Here is a 24420-nt window from a genome sequence, read left to right as displayed (position 1 = left end):
CATGACTCAGCATCTCTGGTTGGCTCTCCAAACTACCCATCTCCTCTGCACCGAGCCTCTGATGGACCCTCTATGCATGCATCTGTCCGCCACCCACGCACGGACCTGTCTGCCCACCTTCCATGTACCTCTCCATACACCAGTCTATTTCTGTACCCATCCACCCACCCGTCCACGCCTTGTCCACATTCCAACCTAAAGTCAGCGGTACCCAGGCAACGTGGTAAGAGCCGTACCTAGCCACCTGGGTGAAGTCTGCTGGGACCCTGAGGTTAGTACCGTAATTATCCCCGTTTTGCTCAAGCGTCGCTTCTACAAAGCTATGTCCTTGACCCCATAGTGTAAGAAACACCTTTTCCCTGCTTTCGTTTTCCTCCACATTTCTCACATGATTGTCGGTGTTTCTTCACTGATCTGTCTGTCGTTTGTCTTGTACACTAAATGAGCAGAGACTTTTCTCATCTGATCCCCTGCTGGACCTCCAGTATCCAGGACGGCTCCTCATGCCCAGTGGGGATCCAATAAACTATTGGGTAGAATAAGAACTCAAGATGGGGGACTGAGTCTCACTTAGGAAGACTTGCTTTGCATTTCACAGGCAGGATTAGAATCCGAATCTGCCTGAGCCCTGACCCCAGAGCCCAGGCCACTCCAGTTGCGTGGGAACTGAGTGCTGGTTGTCCCCAGAGCCTGAGCCGTGACTGCTGTGCTGTGCTTCACCCGTAGGGGTCTACACACAGCGGAGGAAGTTGTTAATTAGTGAAAGCAGCGTGGCTTCCAGTTATCGGGCGTTCCCTGGGCACTGACCAGAGCATCCAGCATTTCATAGACACTTATTATACCCATCTTTTACAGTAGGGAAACTGAGGCCCTATTTTGACCCTGGCCTGCAGGCAGGCAGGCAGCTCGGCTACTGGGTGGGCAGCAGGGACAGCCTCTGCCCTGTCTTCCCCAGGCTGCTGCCGTTACTCCCACCACCCGCTCCTGGGCCTGCTGCTCCCAGGAGGCAGTTCTGCCATGGCTGTGGGCAGAGGAGCTCAGCAGTGGCCGCAGACCATGTCCGCCCCCGGCTCACAGGAAGCCCGAGGGCCATTTCCTCCTGATAATAAATACGTGTCAGAGAGGACTCCATCTCTGCGACCTTGGTTAAGGGGGCACCAGACCGTGAAAGCCTTTGACAAAAACTTTTTGTCTCAAGAGGCTGAATCCAAATTACAGGCAATTATGGACACTTGGCCTGACGTCCCCGCTCGGGCTTTTCTTCCTTGAGCTCAGAGCGGCTCTTTTGCATCAGGAAGGACTCCGGCTGCATCTGGGCACAGACACCTCACCTCCCATGGCAGAGCTGCTTCCTCAAGAGCTGGAGGTGAACTCCAGATCTTCCTTGGAGCTCCTCTGACAATCACAGCCGGGGCCAGCCACCGCCTAGGGCACACGTAGCAGGTGTTCCTACAGTGGCTTCAAGTGGCCGCTCCTGTGCTCCGTTGTCCCCCACCCTCTGGACCCCTCGGTGCTGCCTTAGCCCCCGTGGGTCCCTCCGTCACTTCCCTCCACAGCTGCACAGTGCACAGCCCCTCCCTGCGCTCACCCTGTGGTCCCTGCCCCCAGGTGCGCCCTCCTCCTTGCCGGTTTCTGTCTGGTCCTGGCGATGTCTTCCCTCTCAGTGGGGTGGGGACATCTGGGAAGGGCAGGCGTGTGTCCTTCACGCAGGAAAGGAGGGACAGGAGAAAAGCAAGCCTGCTCAGCGAGTGCCCTGGGACACCCACTCTCGAGGGAGCAGAGCCTGTTAGAGGGGAGGCAGAGTCAGCAGGTTGGGCTCACAGGGTGCTCAGAGCCCCACGAATGTTCCTAGAGACACTGTCCTCATCTCTCCTCCTGCCCACAGGTCTCAGCAAAGAGGGCATCAGGGGCCCCACGACACTGTGCATCACAGAGAGGGACAGAGCAGAGGCTTGAAGCAAAAGAAAGGATCCCCTAAGTATAAGAAGGTCTGCTCTCATCAGAGTGCTCAACCAGGATGAGAAGGGTGTAACCAGGGCTGGGGATGTAGCTCAGCGGTGCTGTGCCTGCCTAGCAAGCGCAAGGTCCTAAGTTTGATCCTGGTACTGGAAAACAAAAAAGGATGTAACCAGTGAGACAGATTGCTAACAAAAGACTGTGGGTGTGTGTGGGGGAGTCAGGCAGCGAGGCAGGTGGAGCAGACATCGATTTTGGCCAAACCTGGCTGCTGTCCCCCTGCCTAGGACACCTGCGGGGGGGGAGACAATCAGTGTCCCAGGAGAGGAGACTATCAGCAGCAGCACCCGGATACTGAGGTCAGGACAGAGAAGCCCAGCAGAAGAGCAGGGCAGAGAAGGGCTGTCTCTCAGGCCCTCACACCTGTCCCTGTGTCCCCGGCTCTCCAGCAGCCCCTGCAGACTGCGGGGAGGACGCCCACCTCCAAGGGGGTGCAGCCTCCCCTGCCTACCTGCCCCTTAGTGGGGGCCGTGTCCTCCCTGGTGTCGGCAGAGCCACCCGCCCCAGCTGGGCAGAGGCCCCAGGCCCTTGGCTTACAGGGCATCTTGTGAGTCCGGCTGCTCCGGGGCTCCTGCCCTGCTGGGCAAACCTGGGTCATCTCCATGGAGACATCTTGCTGCCAGGGGACCAGGTGTCTGCAGGAAGGTGGGCGGAGCCTGCAAGAGTGACCCTTCCTTCTCACAGAGAGGAGCAGCCCTGGCCTGGAGGCGGAGGCTCCCAGGGACTGCGGGGCGGGCTGGGGCCCAGAGCGGCATTCCGGCCCTCCCAGGAGATGGCCCCCTTTGGCCATCATCGCAGCACTGCCAGGGGCTCCCTCCGGGTGAGCGTAATGGTGTCATCGCTTGTCCTGCTTCCCATCCTGTTAGAACACCATCGTCATCCCCATGGATGGCTGAGGACTCTGGAGCCCAGAGAGGCTAAGCATCTTGCTGAAGGTCACGCAGCCAGATAGCGGCAAAGCCGCAGTTTGAACCGGAGGCCCCGCTTTCATCTGTCGTGCCTGGGGTGTTTCCACTGCCGGTGGAGTCCTCTTTTCCCGATAGGACACGGGTGGAAGCAGGCCATGAGCGGAGCATCCTCCGGGGCAGCGGCCACTGACCAGTGCTTATATTCACGTCTGGTGGTCCTTCAACTTCCGGGCCAGCACAGTTAGACTGCTGCCCACTGCCTCGGGCTGAGCCTGCTCCCAGCAGTTCTACCCCAGCCTCGCGTTCACTCACCAGCAAGAGCGTGTCCTTGCCCCGGTCTTGCAGAGGGGTCACAGCGAGGCTCTGGGACCCACCTGCCTGGATCTGCCTTTCACCGGCCGTGTGACCTTGAGCGAGTCACTTAACCTCTCTGGTGTTTACTTTCCTCATCTATAAACTGAGGGTGATAACTGTCCTCACCAGGGAAGCTTCAAGGAGGCCCTGGGCCAACAAGGGGAGTGCAGTCCGGGTGGGCTTCCTGGAGGGCAGGTTGGACTTGGTCGGAGGAAGGTGAGTGGGGCCAGCACTGCAGGTGGAGGAATCAGCACACGGAGCCAACAAGGCCCAAGAGCTTCTGAGCACCAGAGTGCATCTTCCTACAACTGAAGACCAGAGTAAGGGTGGGCTGCGCAGGTAAGTCTAAGAGGAGTGGGATGGGAGGTTATAGAACAAGGAGACAAAGAGGTCAGATCTTCAGCCAGTAGGGGTGGACTTACCTCTCAGGCACTAGTGAGCCATGGAAGGTTGTAGACAGAAGAGGAATGTGGGGTTGAAAGTTTGAGGGTTTGAGAAAGACGGTGCAGCCTGGAGAAGAGACTAAGGTTGGGGGTGGCCATCTCTTTCAGAAATAAACAGGAGATGGCCAGGGGATGTCTGAGAGGGTTCCCGTATTTCTGAGCAGGGATCCTTGTCCCTGAAGTTCATGTTATCTTTCAGGAGCCCCCATCCCCGCTCTCCAGACGCTTGAACCTGGCAGCCAGGGAGGGGTTAAGTCAGAGCCGCAGGGAGCACAGGTCACTGCTGATTTCCGGGGTCCTTGTGAGGCCGCAGCAGCAGGGGTGGGAGAGAGGGCTGAGAGGCTCCCCGCTTCCTCCCGTGTACCCCAGTGCAGGAAGGCAGGGTGGGGCACCCGAGGCACACTTATCTCTCCCCAGCGCGGGGCCTGGCCCTTGTGGCTGCCGGTCCAGATGGGATCTAAATCAGCCTCCTCCTTCTCCTCCTCCTCCGCCACTGCCGCCGGCCTGCGTGGAGCCTGGATCCTCGCCAACCCCAAAGCCCAGCAGCCAGATTCTGACCTAGGGCCTCCCTCACCTCAGCCCACAGGCGGGGTCTGCTTTGAATCCAGGCCGCCTAGCCGGGAGACCCTGCCTCAGTGTCCTCCTCTCTGAAACGGGACTATTAATAGAACTCACGCACTCTGGCGGAGGAGAGGACTAGGAGCCCTGAACGCGGCTGCTTGCGCTCGAGTCTGGCTAGCACATTGCCCTCCCTCTTCCTCTCTCTTTTTCTGTCTCTCATTAAATGCACATACTTGCAAGCTGTAAAGCTTGTTTTGTGGGATCAATGCAATTACCCATATAGAGCTTTGGACAGAATCCACTTCTGGGTTAATGTCTCCAGATTATTCCATAAACAGCCCCCAGCATATTCTCTTAATGCCTTTGCATTGCCTTCCTGGCTCGGCAGGAACCTGTTTATTTTGAGATTGGCTTCTGGGGCGGCGCACGGGTCAAGAGGAGGACCCCCAGTTGGCGAGCTACAGCACAGTCTTCCCCTCGCTCGCAGCCCGGCTCCCCGGCCCTCGGAATGCAGGCGTTATAAATAACACACTGTAGAATCTGCTGGGAGGTGACACGTGCAATGGGAAAGAAGCGAGTTGAGGCGGGTAAGGGAGCCTGGGCGTCCGGGGGTGGGGTGTGTGGGAATGGTAATAGGACTTCTATATATAGTTTGGCGCTTCCTCTGAAAACTGCCATTTTTGCATCTGTTTTATAATGTATATAATCTGTGATCACAGCAGTCATGATCATGATTTGCGAGCATGCTTGTGTTTATAGATCTGTGCATCCACGTGTATGTATGCATACTTCTGTGTGCTGAATGTACTTAGTAGGGTGTGAGTTTGACTAGTCTGCGTACCCTTGGGTTACACACGCGCGTGTGCACGCACACACACAGTGTAAAGCTGAGGAAGGGGAAGTCGGCCGCCTGCTGCCTATTAATTGGTTCCCAGTGTGGTTTTGACTCAGCTCTCTTGCCCCAAATCCTTTGTCACCGCTCAGTCCTGCTAACCTCTCGATTCACCAACGTGGAAACTGAGGCTCTGCGAGGAGCCATGGACAGCCCGAGGCCCGTGGCTCATGAGTACCATGGCAGGTGGACACTAAAGGAGCTCTTAGGACTCCCAGTCACCTTTCCCCAGTGCCAGAACCTCCGGGTGCTCCTGAGTAGCCTGGCCCACACGAGCAAGTCGGTGGAGATCCAGGAAGACAGGGCTGGGCTTGAATTTTTCTTCTGGTCCCCCGCCCAAGAGGCCACTTAAGCAGCGCATAACAGCCCTGTGATGTATTGAACCCTCTCTGTGCACATAAGCACAGCAGGTCAACCGCCAGCCAGAAATGCCACATCTACTTCCTCCCATTAGATGAAATATGCCCCTAATTTGGCTGGGGTTTTGTTTTATTAGACCTGTGGCAGCTCTGTGCTGCATATAACCTTCTCCTGATCGTTCAGCAATCTCTAGTGAGAACACTGAGGGCCTGGGAAAGGGGGAGAAGAAATGCCCTGGCCTATTATTTTGTCAGCCACGTTCCTGGAACAAAGATCTTCCCTGACCAGAAGATGCAGCGTGTGGCATGTCAGGGAGGTCCATCTGGAACAATGTCCTCAGGGCCAGGAGCCAGGAGACCACGCTCCAGGGCCTAGGTCCGATTTACTTACAGGTGGGCATGATGTCTCCCCTCTCTGGGCCTCAGTTTCTCCATCTGTAAAATGGGGCTCAAAATGGAACCTCCCTCATAGAGTTACTGCAAGAAATAAGTAAAATGAAACACACAGTGCTCAGCCTTGCAACCCAGTGTGGTACTTCACATCCCTTCACTGCTGAGGCTGGATTTGCAAAGACAAGTGCCTTTGTTGATCCCCGTGTAGGACTGTACTGGTGAATTCTGTGCAGCTGAGGTAGTGGTTCTCTCCACGGTGCCTTAAGAGTGACCTTGTACTTCTCTTGGAGCCACTTTATATCAGAGCGTCTGTGTCAAACCTGGGGTGGGGGGTGCTCCCTACTTTTAGCATCTGCAGCCACAATCAGAAGGCTCATGGTGCCTTTGCTCGGGGACGTTCACGCCAAAGGAAGATGTGAGCTCTGGGCCCTCTGTCACGCTAGGGCTGAGGATACCAGCCACTGTTCCTGCCTTCCCACCCTTTGTTACACACCACGAGAACTTGGGGACCTGTGAAATCTACGTGCACCAACCCCAGGGTAATTAAGTCAGACTCTCTGCTCATGCGAAAGGAGGGGACCCCGGTAGCAACTCCCCCCAGGGACTCTAGTGAGGGGAGAGGCTGAGACTCAGAGCCTGGGCCTTCTGATGCAATTCAGCAGCTGGTTTTCGTTCCCACAAAGGGTTCAATGGGAGGCTTAAGAGCAGCCTGGGCCTGGGTTCAGGCCTTGCCCTGTGTAGGTCCCCGCTGCTCCCTCACCTCCCCGCACCTGGCAATCACAGTTGCACGGGCACAGGGCTGACTGGCTTTCAGGGTGCAGGGGAGCTGAACCTTGCCCTGCACGGGCCCTGGCATCCACGAGAGGGTAAGAAGCAGTGGGGTCGCTCCTGGGATTGTGGGGTAAGCTGTAAACTAGGACCAAGTAGGAAGGACTTTCGGCTAAAGGCCCGGAGGTCGACTCTGCCACAGCCCAAGACCCAGGTGATACGCAAATGAGCACAGAACCTTGGCTGAGGTTCTAAAGAAACTTGCTCAGCAAGGCAGGCGGCAGGTCGGGCTCTGCTCTGGGGCTGCAGACGCCTGGCCGAGGGCAGAGACCTAATCGACCTTAGCTAAAGGATCCCTCAAGAGCAGTCACTTATCTGTCCCCTAGGGGACGGGCACATTCTGAGAAATGCATCGTTAGGTGATTTATCGTCATGCTGGTGCCACAGCTCGGACTTGCAGAACAGAGCTGGCCATGGCGTCACTGGGAGGCCCAGTCTTACAGCACCGCGGCTGCGTGTAGCTCATGACCGCGCTCGGTACCTGCCACTGCCTTTCCTCACCTTGCTCAGTTCTCACAGCCGCCTACACACAGCCTCCCTGTCATCCTCCCCGTCATCCAGGGGACCCCAGAGACATCCGGGTCACGAGGAGAGGGCACCTTAGCCTGTCTGCCCGAGCCCAGGGTGGGTGCCTCGCCTGACCTCTTTCCAGCTGCACAGAGCCCAGCAGGTAGGAGTAGGGAGGCCAGGATGCACCGTCTGCTCTGGGCAGCATTTTCATTGCTAAGATGGAGGGAGGATACAGGAAAGGAGCTGCAGCCTGGGGACGAAGCCCATCTCGTCTCTTTGAGGGTTCGTGAGACGTGCTCAGCACGGCCGAGTGTCTGCTGCACACAGTGGGGCTTTCCCGTGGTTATCCACAAGTATCCGCTCCACAGGCCGGGAGGGCATTGCGCTCCGAGTTCCCTCCTCACCAGTCCAGATCACCTCTGTGTCAAGATCCTCGCGCAACCCGAAAATGGAGGGAGACGCGGTCCATCTGTCAGCAGAAGGCCCCCCGCCTGCCCGGCTCTGTCTTGTTTCCCACAGTGAGGGGAAGCAGTTCAGACAGATATTTTTACTTTATGCAACTCCGTTTTTGTCTCAGCTTATCTGATCCTCTAATTCTGCTAGAGACTTTATTTTTTTGCTATGCAAAAGCCCTGGAGTTCAGAGTCCTTTTTCTTTTAAGCTGAAGACCCTATTCAGCACTGAGCCAGATAGCCATCGGCCCTGGCGGAGGAGAACTATCACGCGAGCTGTCCCACTTGCGCACAGATCCGCCTTCTTTCTTTTAAGGAGCTGGGTGACAGATAACAACCGAAGAGGGGATGAGTTTGGAGACTGGGACCCCGCCCGGGGGTCCACTGCCCAGCGCTGTCTGGCCTTGGAGACATCATTGGTCCCCCGAGCCTTAGTTTTCCCTGCTCTGAATCTCCAGTCTCTTGCTCTCATTCCGACAATAGGAAGGCTTTCCAGTCCACCTCAGGACACCAGGTACTTGAAGGCAGTGACAGTACGGGCTTCCTTAGGCCCCACCTTGCCCGAGCCTTGCCCACCTAGGTGAAGAGCAGAGCCTGTAACCTTTGTGCCCCTCACTTAACTCTTCTGCAGTTGGTGGATTCTACCTTGACCTGCATTGCCAGTGTGTTTTATCTCCCCCAGGCCAGCTGCCACCCTCTGTCCAGGACCTCTGCATCCTTCCTCCTGGACACCATGGCAGCCTTCAGAGGGGCCTCTGTCCCACCACTGCCCCAGTCCATTCTCCAGATGGAAGAAATCTTTCACCTTTGCTCTCAGCACTCCCTTACCTAAAACTTCTAATAGTGTTCCATACACTCAGGACAGCTGGCAGAGGAAATCCAGCCAGTGCCTGTTTTTGCAGATAAAGAGCTATTAGAACAGTTACCCACATTTTTTTTGTGGAGTGGTTTGTTTGTTTGTTTGTTTGTGGCTGTTTTTGCAGGGCAAGAGCAAGGCCAAATGGTTGCAATGGAGAAGCGCTTGTTGTCTGATCTTCCTGGGGAGAAGTCTGCAGAGTCCTGACCGAGACGTTAGGTGACCTTGTGGACTGAGTTTGTTAAAGGCGTTCCTTTTGCACGTGGGCCAGTTCTCCTTTGCACCCCTTGCAGTGTGCCACCGCAGCCGTCTCCACCGAGGGGTGGCTCTGTTTCCCCAGCCTTGAGCCAGAACTGGCTGTGTGACTCACTTTGATCCACAGAGTGTGACGGAAGCAACCGGGGTTAGCATCAAGCCTAGGACGAAGGGGCCTTGTGTCTTTCTCTCCCGTAAAATGGTTTAAATCCATTTTCTGCTGCTGTAACTGAGCACCTAGGGCTGGGTAATTTATAGACCACAGAAGTTTATTTGGCTCCCAGTTCTGGAGGTGGGGACATTGACGATCGAGGGGCCGCATCTCACGAGGGCCTTCTTGCTGCTCTGTAATGAGGTGCAGGCGTCCCGTGTCCGGAGAACATGAGTACGAGGGAGGATGGGGACCAAACATCATTCCAGTCTCGAGACAAGCCAATCTTGAGGTACCTAATCCATTCCCAAAATAACAGCATTAACCCAGTTATGAGGGTGGAGGCCTCTTCACACTCAACCCACCCCCTTACTACCCCACTCCTGACACCATCACAGCGGCAATTGGATTCCAACATGAGTTTTGGGGGAGACAGCCAAACCACAGCCGGAACCCTATCGCTGCTGTGAGAACCAGCTTGGGCTAGGCTGCTGGAGGACGACAGGCCTGTGGCCCTGTCTGCTAGCTCCCCACCCCAGCCAAGCCCAGGAACAGGGCAGCCTTGCTGGCCTGCAATTGATCCTAGACACATGAGGGAGCCTAGCTCAGGGTGGCAGAAATCCGCCCTGTGCCTCAGACTCCTGAGCTGCCTGAGAGCTTGTCATTTTAAACCTCTTCACTTTAAGGGTGGTTTGTCACACAGCAGCAACTAATAGGTGCACCGTATAGTTTATTATCATTCTGGCTAAGTTGCCTCTGAACATAAAAGAGGGCACTATTAATTTTATTGGGCCATCTCAGGCAAATAAGGAGGTAAATTCGCCTTCCTTCCAATGGCCCTGCTTGATCTGGTTTATTCTCCTCACTCAGCCTCATGGCCAAGCGGGGACTTCGTGGGCACCCACCCAGCCTGAGGTCAGTTCCTGGATATCCTAAGCTCCACCTTCCCCTCACTGTGAGCACTGACCCACCCTCCCCGACTCTGGCCATATCTAGCCACTGTTCTGATTTGCCCTTTGCTACTTTGCCCAACCTGAAATCATTTTGTGAGTCTTTCAGTAAACACTTTACAATGTTTAGACACATCGTTTTCTTTCTTGTTTTGTTTTTTATTCTGTGACGATGGGCAAGTGATGCCAGCTCAGGAGACACCGCAAGTCACAGTGTAAAGGTTGGAGTGTTCTCACACAAGCGTGCAGTCAGATCCCCTCTAGGGAGGAGGCGGCAGCAGCCAGCCAAGGCTCCCCATCGGCCACTCTCATGAGGGAAACAAGTGGCATAATGGGTAGTTAGTTGTCTGCTTGGTTAGAATCAGGATTCGGGTCCTGCATAGCCAGGCCAGACTGAGTTCAAATCCAGCCTCTGGCAGTTTCTCATTTTGAGATCATAGGCATGTCACTCAAATGTTGGGAGTTCCATTGTCTCCGTCTGCAAACCTGAGCTTCAGTTGGAGGGCCGTGGACTTGAAATGTCTAGCACAGGGCTTAGAACACAGTAGGTCCTTGTAAACTGGCACTCCCAACTATTTTCACTACAGTTGGTTAAAAATATCCATCCAGCCTGGGATATTTTACCTTGGGACAGATTTGTATTCTTTAGCTGTGAACCGGAGCATGTAGAACTCAGGTCAGAAGGAGGGGAAGAGTTCACTTGGGGTGAAGAAGAGATGGGTATCCTCAGAGAAGATCTGGAAGCAGGATTTGAGCATGCTCACCCTTATTCCGATGTTGAGGTGACTAAACAGACTTGCTACTTGGAGATAAACCTGAAGGACATTGGCATCTGAACTGCAAGTGTGCTTGACACTGACTTTTCTAGGAGCTGTCCCTTGTTGTTGACCAAAGGTACCATTTTGGGAACTGTATAACCTTCCTAGGCCTCAATTTCCCACCTCTGCTCATTCTCCAAAATCTGTGCTCTCCTATTTCCATAGCAACAGTATCCATGAATTTAGTTAGACATAATCATTGCTCAGAGTAAGAACTACAATCCCCAGTGCTCCTTGCAGCAAATTGTGGCCAGGTGACTATATAAAGGCCAATAGGATGCAATTTAATATGTTTCATGGCAGTTTATGCCAAGCTTTTCTAAATGGCGGCAGGAGCACAAAACTTACTTTGTGCTTTCCTTTACTTTGCTGTCATGTGAACTTGGACATGTCAGCTCATGTCTCCAAGCCTCAGTTGTTCATATGTAGAACAGGAATACAATCTTGTTTGAGGGCAAAGATGAAGTGAGATAATAAATATAAGGTGCATTTAATGGGATAATAAATATGAAATGCTTTCTAGTGGCTGGCTCAGAGCACATATTAAACAAGTGTTTCTCATACTTATCTATGCAAACTCAGAAAAGCCACTTAAATCTGAATTTCAGAGGTTTTCTCTTCTATAGAACTAAGATGGTTTTCATACAACAGATTTAAATCTATAATAAGAGATATAAGTGTAAAAACCAACAAAATCATACAAACACTAGGAGAAAACATAGATGAATTCCTGCAGGACTGAAGTATGAGCAAAGCCATTCTGTGATTCAAACCATAATAAAAGAGATGGTTAAATCTGACTGCACAGAATTCGTACTGCAACAAACTTCAGAGTGAAGTCAAAAGGGAAACTGAAAGGAAATACTTGTGAGTTAGGTCCCAGAAAAGCAGTTGATGTCTTTAATATATAATGAGCTCTTAAAAATCAAACATAAAGACCCCAAATTCAATTTTTAAAGATCGGCAAAAGACACAAATAAGCGATTTATAGAAAGAGCCATCTAAATGGACATTAAAAGTAGAAAGAGATTGTTCAAGTTCACATGTAAGAGAAATGCAATTGAAACTGCCCCCAAACTCCACACCGATTACAGTGGCAAACACTCACAAGCTTGACCACCCACTCTGCTGGGACCTGGTGCCCATGTGAGGAGACACAGTCACACGCTGTTGGTGGAGAGGGAGGTCCTGACAATATTTAACGATACAGTGTGGACCCTGAACCTTTAGCTCCTCGACCCACCTTTTGGAATTTGCCCAAAGATAAACTTTGACAAGTCGAGGACTACAAATGCGTCTGGTTATTCACTGCAGTGTTATTTGCAGCAGCAAAGTACGAGGAGCCAGAGGAGACTGATTACACATGCTATGGTGCTTTTGCGTAAGAAAGTCCTATGCAGGGATTAAAACTCAGGGCAATTCCTGTGAGCAGACAAGAAACGGCTGACAGTATGAGTCAAAAATGGAAAAGCAAAGAGCAAAAATATCTATGGCATGTTCTCCTTCACCCAAGAATTATGGGGAAATAAGAAAAGTATAAGAATATACACGTATAAAAGGAAAAGGAGGTGGGTGGAGTTCACTTAGAGATAGAAGTGAATACCAGAGGTGCAGAGATGTAGATAGGAATTAGACTTTTCTTCGGACTTCTTATAGAATGCACATTCTCAAGATATATAAATACTTTACACATTCAAAGATAAAATTCAGTCAGAGATGTTGAAGAGAACAATCTCTTCAATGGGATGCAAAGAGAAAGAAAAGAGCCTAACGTTACAACAAATTGGTAGCTCCAGCGGGCAGCCATCAAAGGGGCTCCCGAGACCCTCGAGTCTTGGAACTGAGGCTCATGTCAGCCTCTGCCCTGGAACACAGGCTGGACCCAGGAATTGGCTTCTGATGCACAGAGCACAGGCGTCACTCCTGAGACAAATCACAGAAGGTAGTGACTCCGTCTGGCTGGCAGTCTCTCCTCCCAGCTCTCCTCACGAGCTTGCCTCAGTGGGCCAAGACATCTGGCAGGGAGTCACAGCTGGACCACAACAGCTGAGGGGCAGGGCCCCACAGTCCAGCAGCCCTGAAGGAACTCAGCCCTGCTGAGAGCCACACGAGTGAGCCCAGAAGCAGGCCCCAAGCCCACCCTCGGTGACACCTTGAGTGATCCTAGGAGAGACCTTGAGCTGGGACACCTTGGAAGTCACCCGGGTCCACAGAATCGCGGAGATAGGTGCCATCTCTGTAAGCCGCTGAATTTGGGGGATCGTTTGTTAAACCATAGAAAACACAAAAATGACCCCAGCAAGAGGGAATTGGTTTAAGTGACTTTGGACTAATGTGTCTGCGCAACAGGCTACACTCTAAGGGCAACAGGGATGTCATAGAAGGCTCAAGGGAAACTTAGTGAACAGGTTGCCATGGGCAGTAGGGTCTGTGGAATTCTGAGTCCCATCTAGCAAATGTACAGACATTTGGGGAAAAGAGGCTCACCCAGCCAGATCAGAAGATGGGAGTAAGGAAGGGGGAAAACAGGAAGAAACTTGAGATGTTGGGCTTGCACTGGAGAGGCCAGGAGGAATGCATCTTCTGTTCTCTGGAGATCTGGAAGCACTTGATGCACAGGCAGGATGTGTACCATGGCCTTAAATGCAATTCACCACCGGAAGAAACCGGAATGCTTTGGAGGAGTGGCGGATTCCAGGGCTTGGGATAAGGAGAGCATGGGATGAGCTGGGCACATCCTACTGTGTCAGAGGAGAGGAAGTCCTCAAAGCACAAGGACAGCACGAGGCTGGACGCTCCCGCAGGCCAAATCTGGACAGTGTGAGCAGTGTAAACATGCAAGTGAGTAACGTGTGAAATGGAACAGGGGACAGGGAGCAGTCGGAAACAGCTCCTTATCAAAGAATGGCAAATGCCAAATACAGAAGAAGGAGAAGTTTCTTAAACCTCCATACTGTAACCCTCACATTTGACCTCCCAAAGATCACTAGTGGATTCCAAAACTCCTGGTGGAGAGTTTGCCAGAGAGAGGGATATCTGCACCCTTCCCAAGTGACACCCTACAGTTTGCGGACTGCTTATACAGGGAAAGGGGCTCTTTAACACAGGAAGGCCAGGAGGAGCCTACTTCAACCAAGGGAACAAACTCAGCAGCCCCAAGAGGGAGACCCAGGACGTGTGCTCCAGGGGAGGCAAAGAGCGAGGGACCTGTCCTCGGGACACACCTGGCCATGGAGGACACAGCTGAACAAACTCAGTCCACGGGGCGTTCAAAACACAACCGGTCAGGCCTCTTCAGAAATGTCCGTGTCGTCACAAAGGAAGAGGAGAGGGAGGAACGTTCCGAGTGCTACAAATGAACACAGAGGACACACGAGCAACCCTGCAGTGGGCACCCCTGGGCTGGATCCTTGGCTTAGCAAACTGATAAAGGCTGAAAGGATGTGTTGGGGACAGTTGAGAATCGACTACACTCAGGCTGTATTTCAGGCCTACAGTCCCAGCGCTCAGGAGGCTGAGGCAGGAGAAATAAGAGATCATGTGCATCCTGGGGTAGACAGCAAATTCCAGACTAGACTGGGACACATACTGAGAACTTACGTCCAAAACAAAGATAGCATCATTATTACGTCGGGGTTAAATTTCTCGGGTATGACAGCGACGGCGGGATTGGGGAAGTTCTAAGTTTTTGGCAGCATATACGAATATCTGTGATTTTCTTTTAAATGGAAAGAGGGATAAAGGGAAGGGGTGAGAAAGAAAAAGAGCGAGGCAGAAGAGAGGCAGGAAGGAGGAGGGAAAGGAGAGAGAGGAAGAGGAAAAGAACAAGAAGGGCAGGAGGGGAGAAGAGGAGGAGGGAGAGGGAGGAGGGCCGGGGGAGAAGGGAGAACCTGAGAGCAGTTGGTGAGTGTGAGCGAGGGGCGAACAGGCCTGTGCCGAGAACTCTTCCGTGAGCTTGCTCTTTGTCCAATCCAACACTTGCCCCAGCATGTGAGAGGCTGAGGCAGGGAGTCCAAGCTCAAGGCCAGCCTGGACTCTACAAGGAGACCCTGCCCCAAACAACTGCAAATCAAAACTGCCCCCAAATCCCTGACCTCTAGGGAAGGGTGGTGTTGGCATCTCCGTCCCTGGAATTTCAGGGCAAGAGACCCACGGAGGAGATTCGCTTGGTGGCTCAAGGCTGGTGGGAAGCTCAGTGACCACCTCGGGGTGGCGAACGCCCCATCTGAGCCCCTTTCTTCATCCACAGTGAAGACGGGGCTGAGCACTTTCTGGTGGGGGTGCTGAGGGTCAGGGGGTGGAAAGATGGGTAAGTGTGACGTGTTGAGCTGGGGACGGGCGCTCTGAGCAGAGCGACCGTGGTGGTCCGTTGTGTCACGCACTGTAGGTGTCAGGAAAGGTCCCTCAGCCTCCCACTGCCCTGGTGCAGGGTGGGGTGCCGTGTCCAAAGCCACTTTCCATCGCCCCGTGGTCCCCGGTCAGGGTGTGCTCCCTTGAGAACTGTTGGAGGCACCTGGCCCTGCCCTCTGGATGTCGGGCTCCGGCCCTGAGCTCAGGACTGCTGTGCCCCACCCTGAATCAGGGGAGGCAAGGTTGGAAGAGGGACATGGGAAGTGATTGGCTACCTTCTCCTGGCCGTACCTCCTTCCGGCCTCCCGCCCTGACTTCCGGGCAAGCCTTGGTGGGCCCTGCGTGTGGAATGCCCGGAGTCCCACTGCCTCCTGTCTGACTTCCCACCCTCCCACCCTCTCACCCGGGCTCCCTGCTGGGAGTGTGGGCCCTGCGTGTGGAATGCCCGGAGTCCCACTGCCTCCTGTCTGACTTCCCCCCCTCCCACCCTCTCACCCGGGCTCCTGCTGATGGGAGATGGGAGTGGGTGGAGGTCGGCCGGGCCGTGACCAGGGCCCCAGCACATTCCTGGTGTGCTTCGCGGGCCTCCCCTGTCCTCTGGCTCTCGGCCTCCAGTCTCTGGCTCCTGCTTCACTTTCTCTTTCTCCTTATGTCTGTCTGCTTCAGGCTTTCTCTTTCCTTCCCCTCTTTCCTGTTGCTGGCCACCTTTCTTAGCTGTTGCACCCCTCAGTTCCTCTCTAGATGCCCCCCACTTCTCAGACTCTGGCTCTGCTCTCTCTCTCTCTCTCTCTCTCTCTCTCTCTCTGCATTTTTGTCTTCAGTGGCACCCTAATCTTTCTGTCTGTTCCATGCAACCTTCCTTCCAGGGATATCAGGACTGTTGTCGCCTTGGCACCGGATTTCCTGCTGCAGACCGGAGCTCTAGACTCACAGGAAGAGTGTGACTTTCCTTATTGTCCCAGACCTCAGTGCTTGGCTTCCCAAGGTGAGAACACACCACAAAGGTTACTGGAGTCCGTGGTGCCTCAGGCAAGCACTCCATGAATTTCTGGGGACTTAGAATCCACACTGTGTACCTCGGTCTGCAGGGTCTGCTGCCTCCTGCAGCCTCAGCTCCAGGCTCTCACCTGCCTCCTTGTCCCCAAGCTCACCAGCTCACCCACCCCAGGGCTTTGTCCTCGTTCACCTCTCGCTCAGGGCTTGGACACTACCACTAGTCACATCATGCTGCAGGCGCTCTCTGCGGTTTTAAAATATGATGTCCTCACATCCTGTGACAGTCCTGTCTTCATGGCTGGTGCCCACGGGACAGCTGGCTTGCTCCTGCGGAGCAGACTGTGGCAAGGGGGGCAGTGTGTGACCTCCAAGACTGGGTCCTAAGCAATACTGAGGCTTCCCACTCGGTCCTCTTGGATCACTCACCTGGGAGAAACTGCCGCCGTGTCACAGGGATGGGCACGTGACAGGGCCTGGCTTTCCGGGTGTGTCTGTGAGCTCCCTGGAGCCAGGCACCCCAGGTGAGACAGCGGCCCTGGCTGTCACGTTACCTGCACCCTCTCAGGAGACCCCCAGCCACGGCGAGGAGCACAGCTACCAGGTCAAGCAGAAATCACACGGCCTCTGCTCCTTCATCCTGACCCCTACTGCTTCTGTTTGCCCACTTTTGTCTCCCTCCCTCTAGGTGGTGCGTTGGAGAGGCCAGCGGACACGTCTGTAGGACTGACCCCTTTGTCCCAACGCTGCTGCGCAGGGCTGGCCAGGTCCCCCAGGCTCAGTCCAGGACCCTCTCCGGAGGCCCTTGGTCTCCCTGAGGGCGCAGGGAATCGGGCCCCGCCCCCTCGCTCTTTCTGTATTTGGCTTCTTGTGCATTCTGTGGCTTCTGCTTGGTTTCATTCCTCGCTGCCTGACAGAGAGAGTGGGTTTGTGCAGTTAAGGGGGCACCTCGGGGAGGAGGGGCTCTGTGTGCTTTCTCCTCTAGCAAGCTGCATCCAAAAAATAACTCCTTCCACAGCGGGGACAAAAATAGCCCAGGTGCAGGGCTCAGATGGGGGTGGGAGGCCGTGCATGGAGCCGCACAGCTTTTTCCCTGCAACATACGCCCACCTGGTCCCTTGGCCCGCAGGGACCACGGCCCGCTTGCACATTTCCCGACCCCACCATCCGGCCAGCTAGCAGAGTCTCTGGTATTACTTACCTCTTTGTGTCTAAGTTAATTCATTATCCATCCTATGTGTTTGCAGTTGTTAATTCACCCACCCTCACATCCACCCGCAGAGCCACCCACTTACCCTCCCGTCGACCCACCCACCATGCATGGACCCAGTCACCCGCCCGCCCTTCCGTCTGCCCACCCCGTCCTCCAGCTATTCCCCCAGGTACCCCGCCTTCGCTGGCTACCCCCCGTATACTTTTCACTAGTTGCCCTTATGGTAACTGACCTATCTATTCGCTTAATCCTGTGTGCTTTTGTCCATGAATTCAGCCACTGATTCACTGCACTTTCGAGCCAATTCAAACTCCCAAATGCCTACAAGAGTTACTATCGCCTGTCAGACGCTGTGTCAGGCTCTGCGACTAGCAAGTGAAGGAGACAGGCCTGGTGTCTACCTGTGTGCGAGTCCTGCAAGTCACTTCTGGGATCAGGTGAGGAGCTCATCGCAGAGGTCCCAGGTGAGTCCGACGTCCCTGCTCTCTGGAGACCGATGGCAGGGTGAGCATGGGGCTGGATGCTGGGCCTGATTTCAGGTCCAGCCCCCAAATTCCTAACCATTCAGAGCTTCAATTTCCTCTTCTGGGAAATGGGGACAAGTTTGCTCATCCACCCTCCTGAGCCCCGTGTGCTGTGACTGTGGGTAGGTATTGCACGTGAACATGTGCGTGTGTGCCCTGTGCCCACATGCAGGGTTTCTTGGGGGTTTCCCGTCACCCAGGCATCCCCGCCCGCAGCCCCATGATCCCTGAAGCTGAGGGTCATCTCTGATATTTTGCTGGTAACCAGGCAGCGCTTGGCTTCTGTGAACACACTGGGCAGGTCCGGGCCGAGTGCTGGCTGTGGGTCCAGGGGCGTACAGGGAGCTGGAGTCCTTCTGAGGGGCGGGGATTCCTGTCTGAGCCCCTCTAGCAGAATGAGTTAGATATTCTGATGAAACAGCCCCCACCGCCTGCCGGAGCCTTAGGTTTCAGAGGCGAAGTGCGTCTCCAACTTCCTGGGTCGAGGTGCTCTGTACCTCAGATACTGCCGGAGTAACAGTGCTAATTCCTGCTAAACCCCATGTGCTATGTGACCCCAGGCAAGTCGCGTCCCCGAACCCCATTCCCTCACCTGTAAAGTGCCTCTTAGAAACCTCACGGGCAGCGTGAGCACCTGCAGGCGCTGACAGTGAGCGCCCGAGCGCCAAGCACCCATGTGAGTGCTCCCCCAAACTGGTGGAGGACCCGGAGGGATGAGCTGCTGCCTCACTGTACTGGGGTGCGGGCCGGTGCTCAGCGGGGTGGGCTCCTCACAACACACACCCATAAGCTGCTGTCTCTGCTCAGCCTTGCAGTGTGCTCTTCCCCTTTAACCCGCAACCTGTGAAGCTCTGTGTGTGTGTGTGTGTGTGTGTGTGTGTGTGTGTGTGCGTGTGTGTGCTTCGTTGAGCTCGAGCATTCGCACAGGCGGTGCTCTCTGAGCCAGGGCTCTCATGGTCCCCAGCCAGGTGCCTGCGTCAGGGAGGACACTTAGTGAGGCCAGAGCGAGGCCCGTGGGATGTGTGGGGCTCACGACCCCTCAGGACCAGTCCTGGCCCGTTCCTCCTTCCTCTCCTGCTTCATCCCAAGCCACCCTGACCATGGGCGTGACCCAGCATGAACCCAGCCACCCAGGGCCTTTGCAAAGCTGCTGTCACTCTTGAAATGTCCCTGCCCCCGCTTTGTACCCTCACAATCCTATCCGTCTTTCCCGAATCCGTTCCAGGAGAGCCTACAAGGCCGTGCAGGGATGGGGTGGGGTGCGTTTCCTCTGTGGTCCCTCAGAGCCCTCTCGCCATCTGAGCCCACACTGTCCTCTCCATATCCTTAGGTCCTGGGGCGCAGACAGCATACAGATGCTCAGAGGCACTGATGGTGGAAGGAAGGGAGGGAATTCTCCTCCTGTGCGGGTTTTCTAACACAATCCAAATGAGCCTCAGAGAAAGGCTGTTCCCCAAGGGCCCAGCTCTGTGCTGTTACCCGGGCAAATACAGCAGCCAGCGAGTCGCATGTGCTCTGGAGTCTAGAGATCTGGCTCAGAGAGGCCTGCTCCTGTCCCCTGGGCCTCTGTCTGAACCTGGGTGCCCTGCTGCACTGCTCTATTTCAGGGCCCGCCGGGGAGGAGCGGGGGGCAAACCCAGAGGGCGGCCCGTTCTGGAAGGTGACAGGGAACAGAGACCAGGCTGGACTGGGGAGGGAGAGGGAAGCCCGAATCTCATCACCTTGGCCTTGAGCTTGCCCCGTGGTGGTGCCTGGTCCGCTGCTCCAGATCGGAGAGCGCTGTCTCCTCCCCGGATGCGGGTGAAGACGGTCTCCACTCCTCCGCCCGCTGGGCCTCCAGCTCAGTTCACAGGAGGTAAATGACTTGGACAAGGGAAAGCGTGAAGTCATGGGTGGATCCCCTTTCCACTTGGCTGGTCTGCTTCCTGCAGGGTTTCCTGACACCAGCCCGCCGTGAACTTGGTCCTGTGCTGTCCGCTGCAGTTGGAAGCTGGACTGCCCGGCCCAGTGTGTGCCTGGCAGATGATCTGCCCTGGAGCAGGGAACAGCACTGTGCACAGGGAAGGCGGGCCCTTCAAAACCCCAACAGACTGCACCCCATCCTGACCTACAGAGCAACCTCGGCCCCCTGCCTGCTGCAGCCAACAACGACCCAGGCAGGAAGTGGGGCCGGGGACCGCGAGTCCTCTCGCTCTCCTCTCGGCACACGTGTCTTCCTGCTCATCTCTCAGTGGGTGCCTTTCTGGGTGCCCTTCTGGGTGCCCAGTTTACCAAGTGGGTGCCCAGAGAGATTTGGGGTTCGGTTAAGCAACAAGTAACACTTTTAGAACAAATGTATTCCATGCAGTATGTGAGACACGTCTACGCTAAAAATTACCCTTTGTTTCTCCGAAGTTCAAGTGTAATAGGCGTCTTGTGCTCGACCTGCTTGTCGAAAGGGCATTGTGAAGCCAGGTGCAGTTCGCTTTCCTGCCCCACTCACGTTGATTGAGCCTGGCTGTCACTGCTATTAGAGTCAGACTAAGGATGCTGCATATTCAATATAACACCAATTAGTAAATACTGTCATTAAAATTAATGAATGGCTAATAGCCCACTTTTCTTTCTGTAGTCTTGGGGACTGAGCTCAGGGCCTTTGCACTGAGCTACATCTCTGGCTCTTTTTATTTTTATTTTGAGACGATGTCTTGCTAGGTCGCTAAGTTGCCAAAGTTGGGCTGGAACTTGCCATCCTCCTGCTTCAGCCTCCCAGTGCGCTGGGATTACAGGTGTGTTCACCCACACCCGGCGATCAGCCCTAATATTAAGACCCATCGTTTATGGAGCAGCTACTTTGATCCAGCCGTGTCCTTTGTCTGGCTTCATGGCCATCGCACCTTTCCAAGTAGCAATATCCCTGGGCTCTCTGTGCCCTGTGTCACAGTATTTGGTCAGCAAGAAAACCCTAGAAGAGCCAGGGTGTGGATTTGGGGGTAGGGCACCGTTTCCAGAGCTCCTCCCCCGCTCCGAGAGTCGACATTGCCATGAATTATCATCTCATTCTGCCCACTCGGCCAAGGGGAAGCGGGGCCTGACTCTTGCCCTGGGATCACATGCCAAAGGCTTTTAGCTCCATCCTGTCCCGGGCTGCTTCCCGGGCCACACACGCAGGGAGAAGGAGAGCAGTGCTGGTGTCCCCAGAGGGACAGCGCACAGGGCAGCAGCACAGCCAGCTCCTCGTCAGCCCGGGCCCGTCCCACCCCCATCGCCCTGTGAGCGGATGCGGCATCCCTTCCGTTTCGCACGGGGCAGGATTCTCTCGCTGTGCCTGTGAGGCACGTCAGAACAGGTGTCCCGAGAATCCCAGAGCTGCATGCGAGCGGGACCCTGGCTAACCCAGAGAGCGGAGGGAGGGCTCGGCAGGTGGGGCCACCAGTCCTCCAACTCCAGCCTGAGCTCCCTGGCTGTGTGACCTTGGCAAGTTGCTCAGCCTCTCGGGGCCACCACCTCTTTGCCTGTGAGATGGAAATTATGACAATCGCTTCCTACAGGACTCAGTCCAGGAAGAGCACTTAACACTGCGCCCTGACCCATAGCAACTGGACAATAGCCATGAGCGGTTACGTTTGCCTACATTTAGGTTTTCCCATGGCAGGACCAGGTGCAGTGACGTGTTTGGGAGGAGAACCCAGGAAGCCCAGTAGAGGCGTGGCTGGTGGCGGGGAAGGAGGAAACCCAGGCAGGGTGTGTTCACAGTGGGTAATTTGGTCTCAGCCCTGCTGGGGCACCCAGGAGGCTGGGCAGGGCCCACGCCGGGGCCAGGGATGGGCGCACAGCCTCCTGGGAGAACCTCAGGCACAGGCAGTAGACAACTATGGGTCCTTGGACGAGGGAGCCATTCTGGAAGACGTCACTTACTTTTCAAGCATCCTTCTGCTACAGGAGCAAAGACAACAGCAGCAGCAGCAATGATTCAATCAAGACTGAAACCCAGGGTCATGGTGTGATCCGGAGACTCCAAGAACAGTGCTCTGTCTGAGGCTGACATCAAAAAGGCTTCCAACAATGCTCAGTCCCCCGTACTGGGGTTCGTGTCAGCCTCTGCCCTGGCTGTGTGGAGAAGCCTCCCAGGGGCCCTGTGCCAAGGAGGACGAGTGGCTGCGGGTTGGTGGCCTCAAGGGACAGGGACTGCACGGCTCCTTCAGGCTGGTCCATCCACAGTGCTACTTGAGGAGCAGAAGAGCCCATACAGCTTGCAGGACCCCACCCCAGATGACCAGGCCGAGCGCCCCTGGACCTTGCCTGTCTCACCCTCCCACCTGGCCCCCGGAGACTGGGAATGACAATTTCTGTGTCCAGCTGAGAGGTGAGAGAAGAGACTCAGAGAAGAAAAGCAACTCACCCAGGGCCACACAGCAAGGAACGGTCAGAGCTGGGCAGAGAGCAGCCCTCTCCCCAACACAGACCGTGGAGCTAAAGGCTGTCTGGGGACTCTCTGGGAGGCGGCGGAGGTCAGTGGTGAGCCCAGGCCTCTGGAATCCTATGTCTGAGTTCCAGGCACGGTGACTTCAGTCTACACTGTAAACTGGACTCAGTTTCCTTTGTCTGTATAATGGGGACATCTGTAGAACTGGCTTTCCAGGATTGCTTTATGGATTGAATGATGTCGAGTCTTAGAGTACTAAGGTGCTCCATGAATATTCCCAGTGCCTTAGTTGGGGGATTTGTAGTTTTCAGGGCCTCCAGGAAGCAGGAAAAATAAAGAGCTTCCAGTGGGGGAAGCTGGGCTGCTCTCCAGGTCAGCTAGGAGAGGTCAGGCGGCCCGTTTGCCGGTGTGCACAGCTCCTCTCCACGCGCTTCAGGGTGGTGTGGGTCAGTGGTGTGTTCGCTCGGCATGCGTGAGCCCTGGGTTCCATCTCCAGAACTGAAAAAAACAGAGCAGCGCAATCTTTCAGAGGCCATTTGGAGGAAATTTTAAGTAGGTTCTGAGCAAGGCAATGGCCAGCTTCCTCGGCATCGTGTTATCTGGGGCTCTGGAAGCCTGGCCCACAGGTTCTGGCACTACACGCCCCATTGCGCAGAACCTTAACCAGTCCATTCTTCTGGATAAGCAAGCTGAGGCCACAGGAGCAAGAGGTTTTGCTGGAATCACACAGCTCTTCCGCACCGAAGCGGAGGGTGGAGCCCAGAGTCACCCTGTTCCACAGCCAGGATCTACCACCATCAGCTGAGCTGAGAGGTGTGAATTTCTTCCCGAAAATGCCCAGGGGAGGCGCCAAATCCTCACAGCCCTGCCTGGTCAGAGCTAGAGGGCTGGACTGAAGGTTTCCTTGTTTCCTGCTGGGTGCCAGGGTCTCAGTGCACCCCTGAGCCCCCAGCGCCTCGGCCACTTTACTCGGCTCCTCCCCAGAGCAGCTGCGGCCCTGTGTGTGACAGCCCATCTCCAGGAACCGCCACCCCTCCAGAGCTCAGGAGACTCAGGAAGTCCTCTGCATCCTGAGGAAAAGAGAAAGGGAAAAAAAGCAAGAAGGAAAATGAACAAAACCAAGTGACTTCACTCTGGACACCGGGCCACATTGTTAGCGCATGGCCCATTTGTCGGGGTCAGGGCCTGGGGGTGCATGAGACTCTTATGCAAGACAGCTGGCAGTGGAGAAAGCCGAGTTCCTGAAGATTATTATTTTAGCAAGCCCAGCCTTGACGTGTCCAAAGGAGCTGCAGGATCTGGAGGGCTCTCCAAGAAAGCGTGTGTTTCTCGGGGTTATTATTTCAGAGTCAAGTTCAGGGAGGGGGCCTGTTTTGCTCAACTCATGTTTCTGGAAAAACAGGCCCCTGGAAAGAGTTGGCTGAGGCGGGCAGGATGTGGAAAGGGGAGCCCATGGGCCTGGGGAGGCGGCGCTGGGGTGGCTACGGGAGAAGGGCTCTCTCTTGCTCCCTCTCTTTTCACACTGGGGCCTTGGGACTGGCTTCTATCTAAAGAGGAAGCTGTCTGAAGACGAGACTGGGTTATGTTCCCACTGCCCCATCCCTCCAGCCCCTCCCCTGGCAGCATTGCTGGTCGGAGAGGAAAGAAGACCTGACCCTGCTGCCATCTTGGTGAGCTTTGTGAGACCCGGGCTGACGACTGATGGCCGTCTAGTGCAGCCTAGATGAGCTGGCCAACTGTGTGCCTCAGTTTCTCCACCGAGACCAAAAGCTTTGGAAGTTTCAGTCCTTCCTGTCCCTCAGCTGCACCCCACACTGTTGGTGTCAACAGCACCATCCTTCTCTCAGACCCCTGAAGAGTCTCTGCCGCCTCAGGACCTTTTCTTCTGCATGGAGCCTGCCTCTTGGCTCCTAGCCTGCATCTGTGTCATCCTTTCACCCTCTGGGCACCACCTCAATACTCCCTCCCTCGGGGAGCGGTTCTGAGCCCAGGCAGGGGCAGGGGTCTCCATCTCACATCTTGCCAGCTTCTGCATTTCTTTGGTGCACCCTTCGCCACACAATCCTATACTGCCTTGTCCAGCCCAGCATCTGTCTCCCCACTGGCCCTGAGGCTCATGAGAAGAGGAACCAGGATGTTCAGTAGGCAAATGGAAACAGCTCCCAAGCAAGACTCACAGCAATGCGTGT

At 55.0% G+C, this 24420-nt stretch overlaps 1 protein-coding gene across 2 annotated transcripts; it reads left to right on the top strand.

Annotated features, from left to right (window-relative positions):
• On the top strand, positions 1-20369 carry LOC117285687. Of its 2 annotated transcripts, none has more exons than XM_033762285.1 (5): positions 1-271; positions 15963-16081; positions 16778-17471; positions 17579-17766; positions 19758-20369. In XM_033762285.1, the coding sequence occupies exons 3-5, from the start codon at positions 17141-17143 to the stop codon at positions 20142-20144; spliced, it is 906 nt and encodes a 301-aa protein (XP_033618176.1). In that variant the 5' UTR covers positions 1-271; positions 15963-16081; positions 16778-17140; the 3' UTR covers positions 20145-20369. The 2 variants fall into 2 exon arrangements, 1 of the variants encoding a protein (XP_033618176.1); XR_004516748.1 differs by lacking the exon at positions 1-271 and adding an exon at positions 15586-15666 and having other exon boundaries at positions 16778-17279.
• The last annotated feature ends 4051 nt before the right edge of the window (positions 20370-24420 follow it).

Source organism: Fukomys damarensis, unplaced genomic scaffold (genome assembly GCF_012274545.1).
Source record: "Fukomys damarensis isolate Sample0158 unplaced genomic scaffold, DMR_v1.0_HiC HiC_scaffold_12, whole genome shotgun sequence".
Lineage (NCBI taxonomy): Eukaryota > Metazoa > Chordata > Mammalia > Rodentia > Bathyergidae > Fukomys > Fukomys damarensis.
The sequence above is the reverse complement of the archived record's forward strand: the minus strand, read 5'-3'. Positions and strand labels throughout refer to the sequence as shown.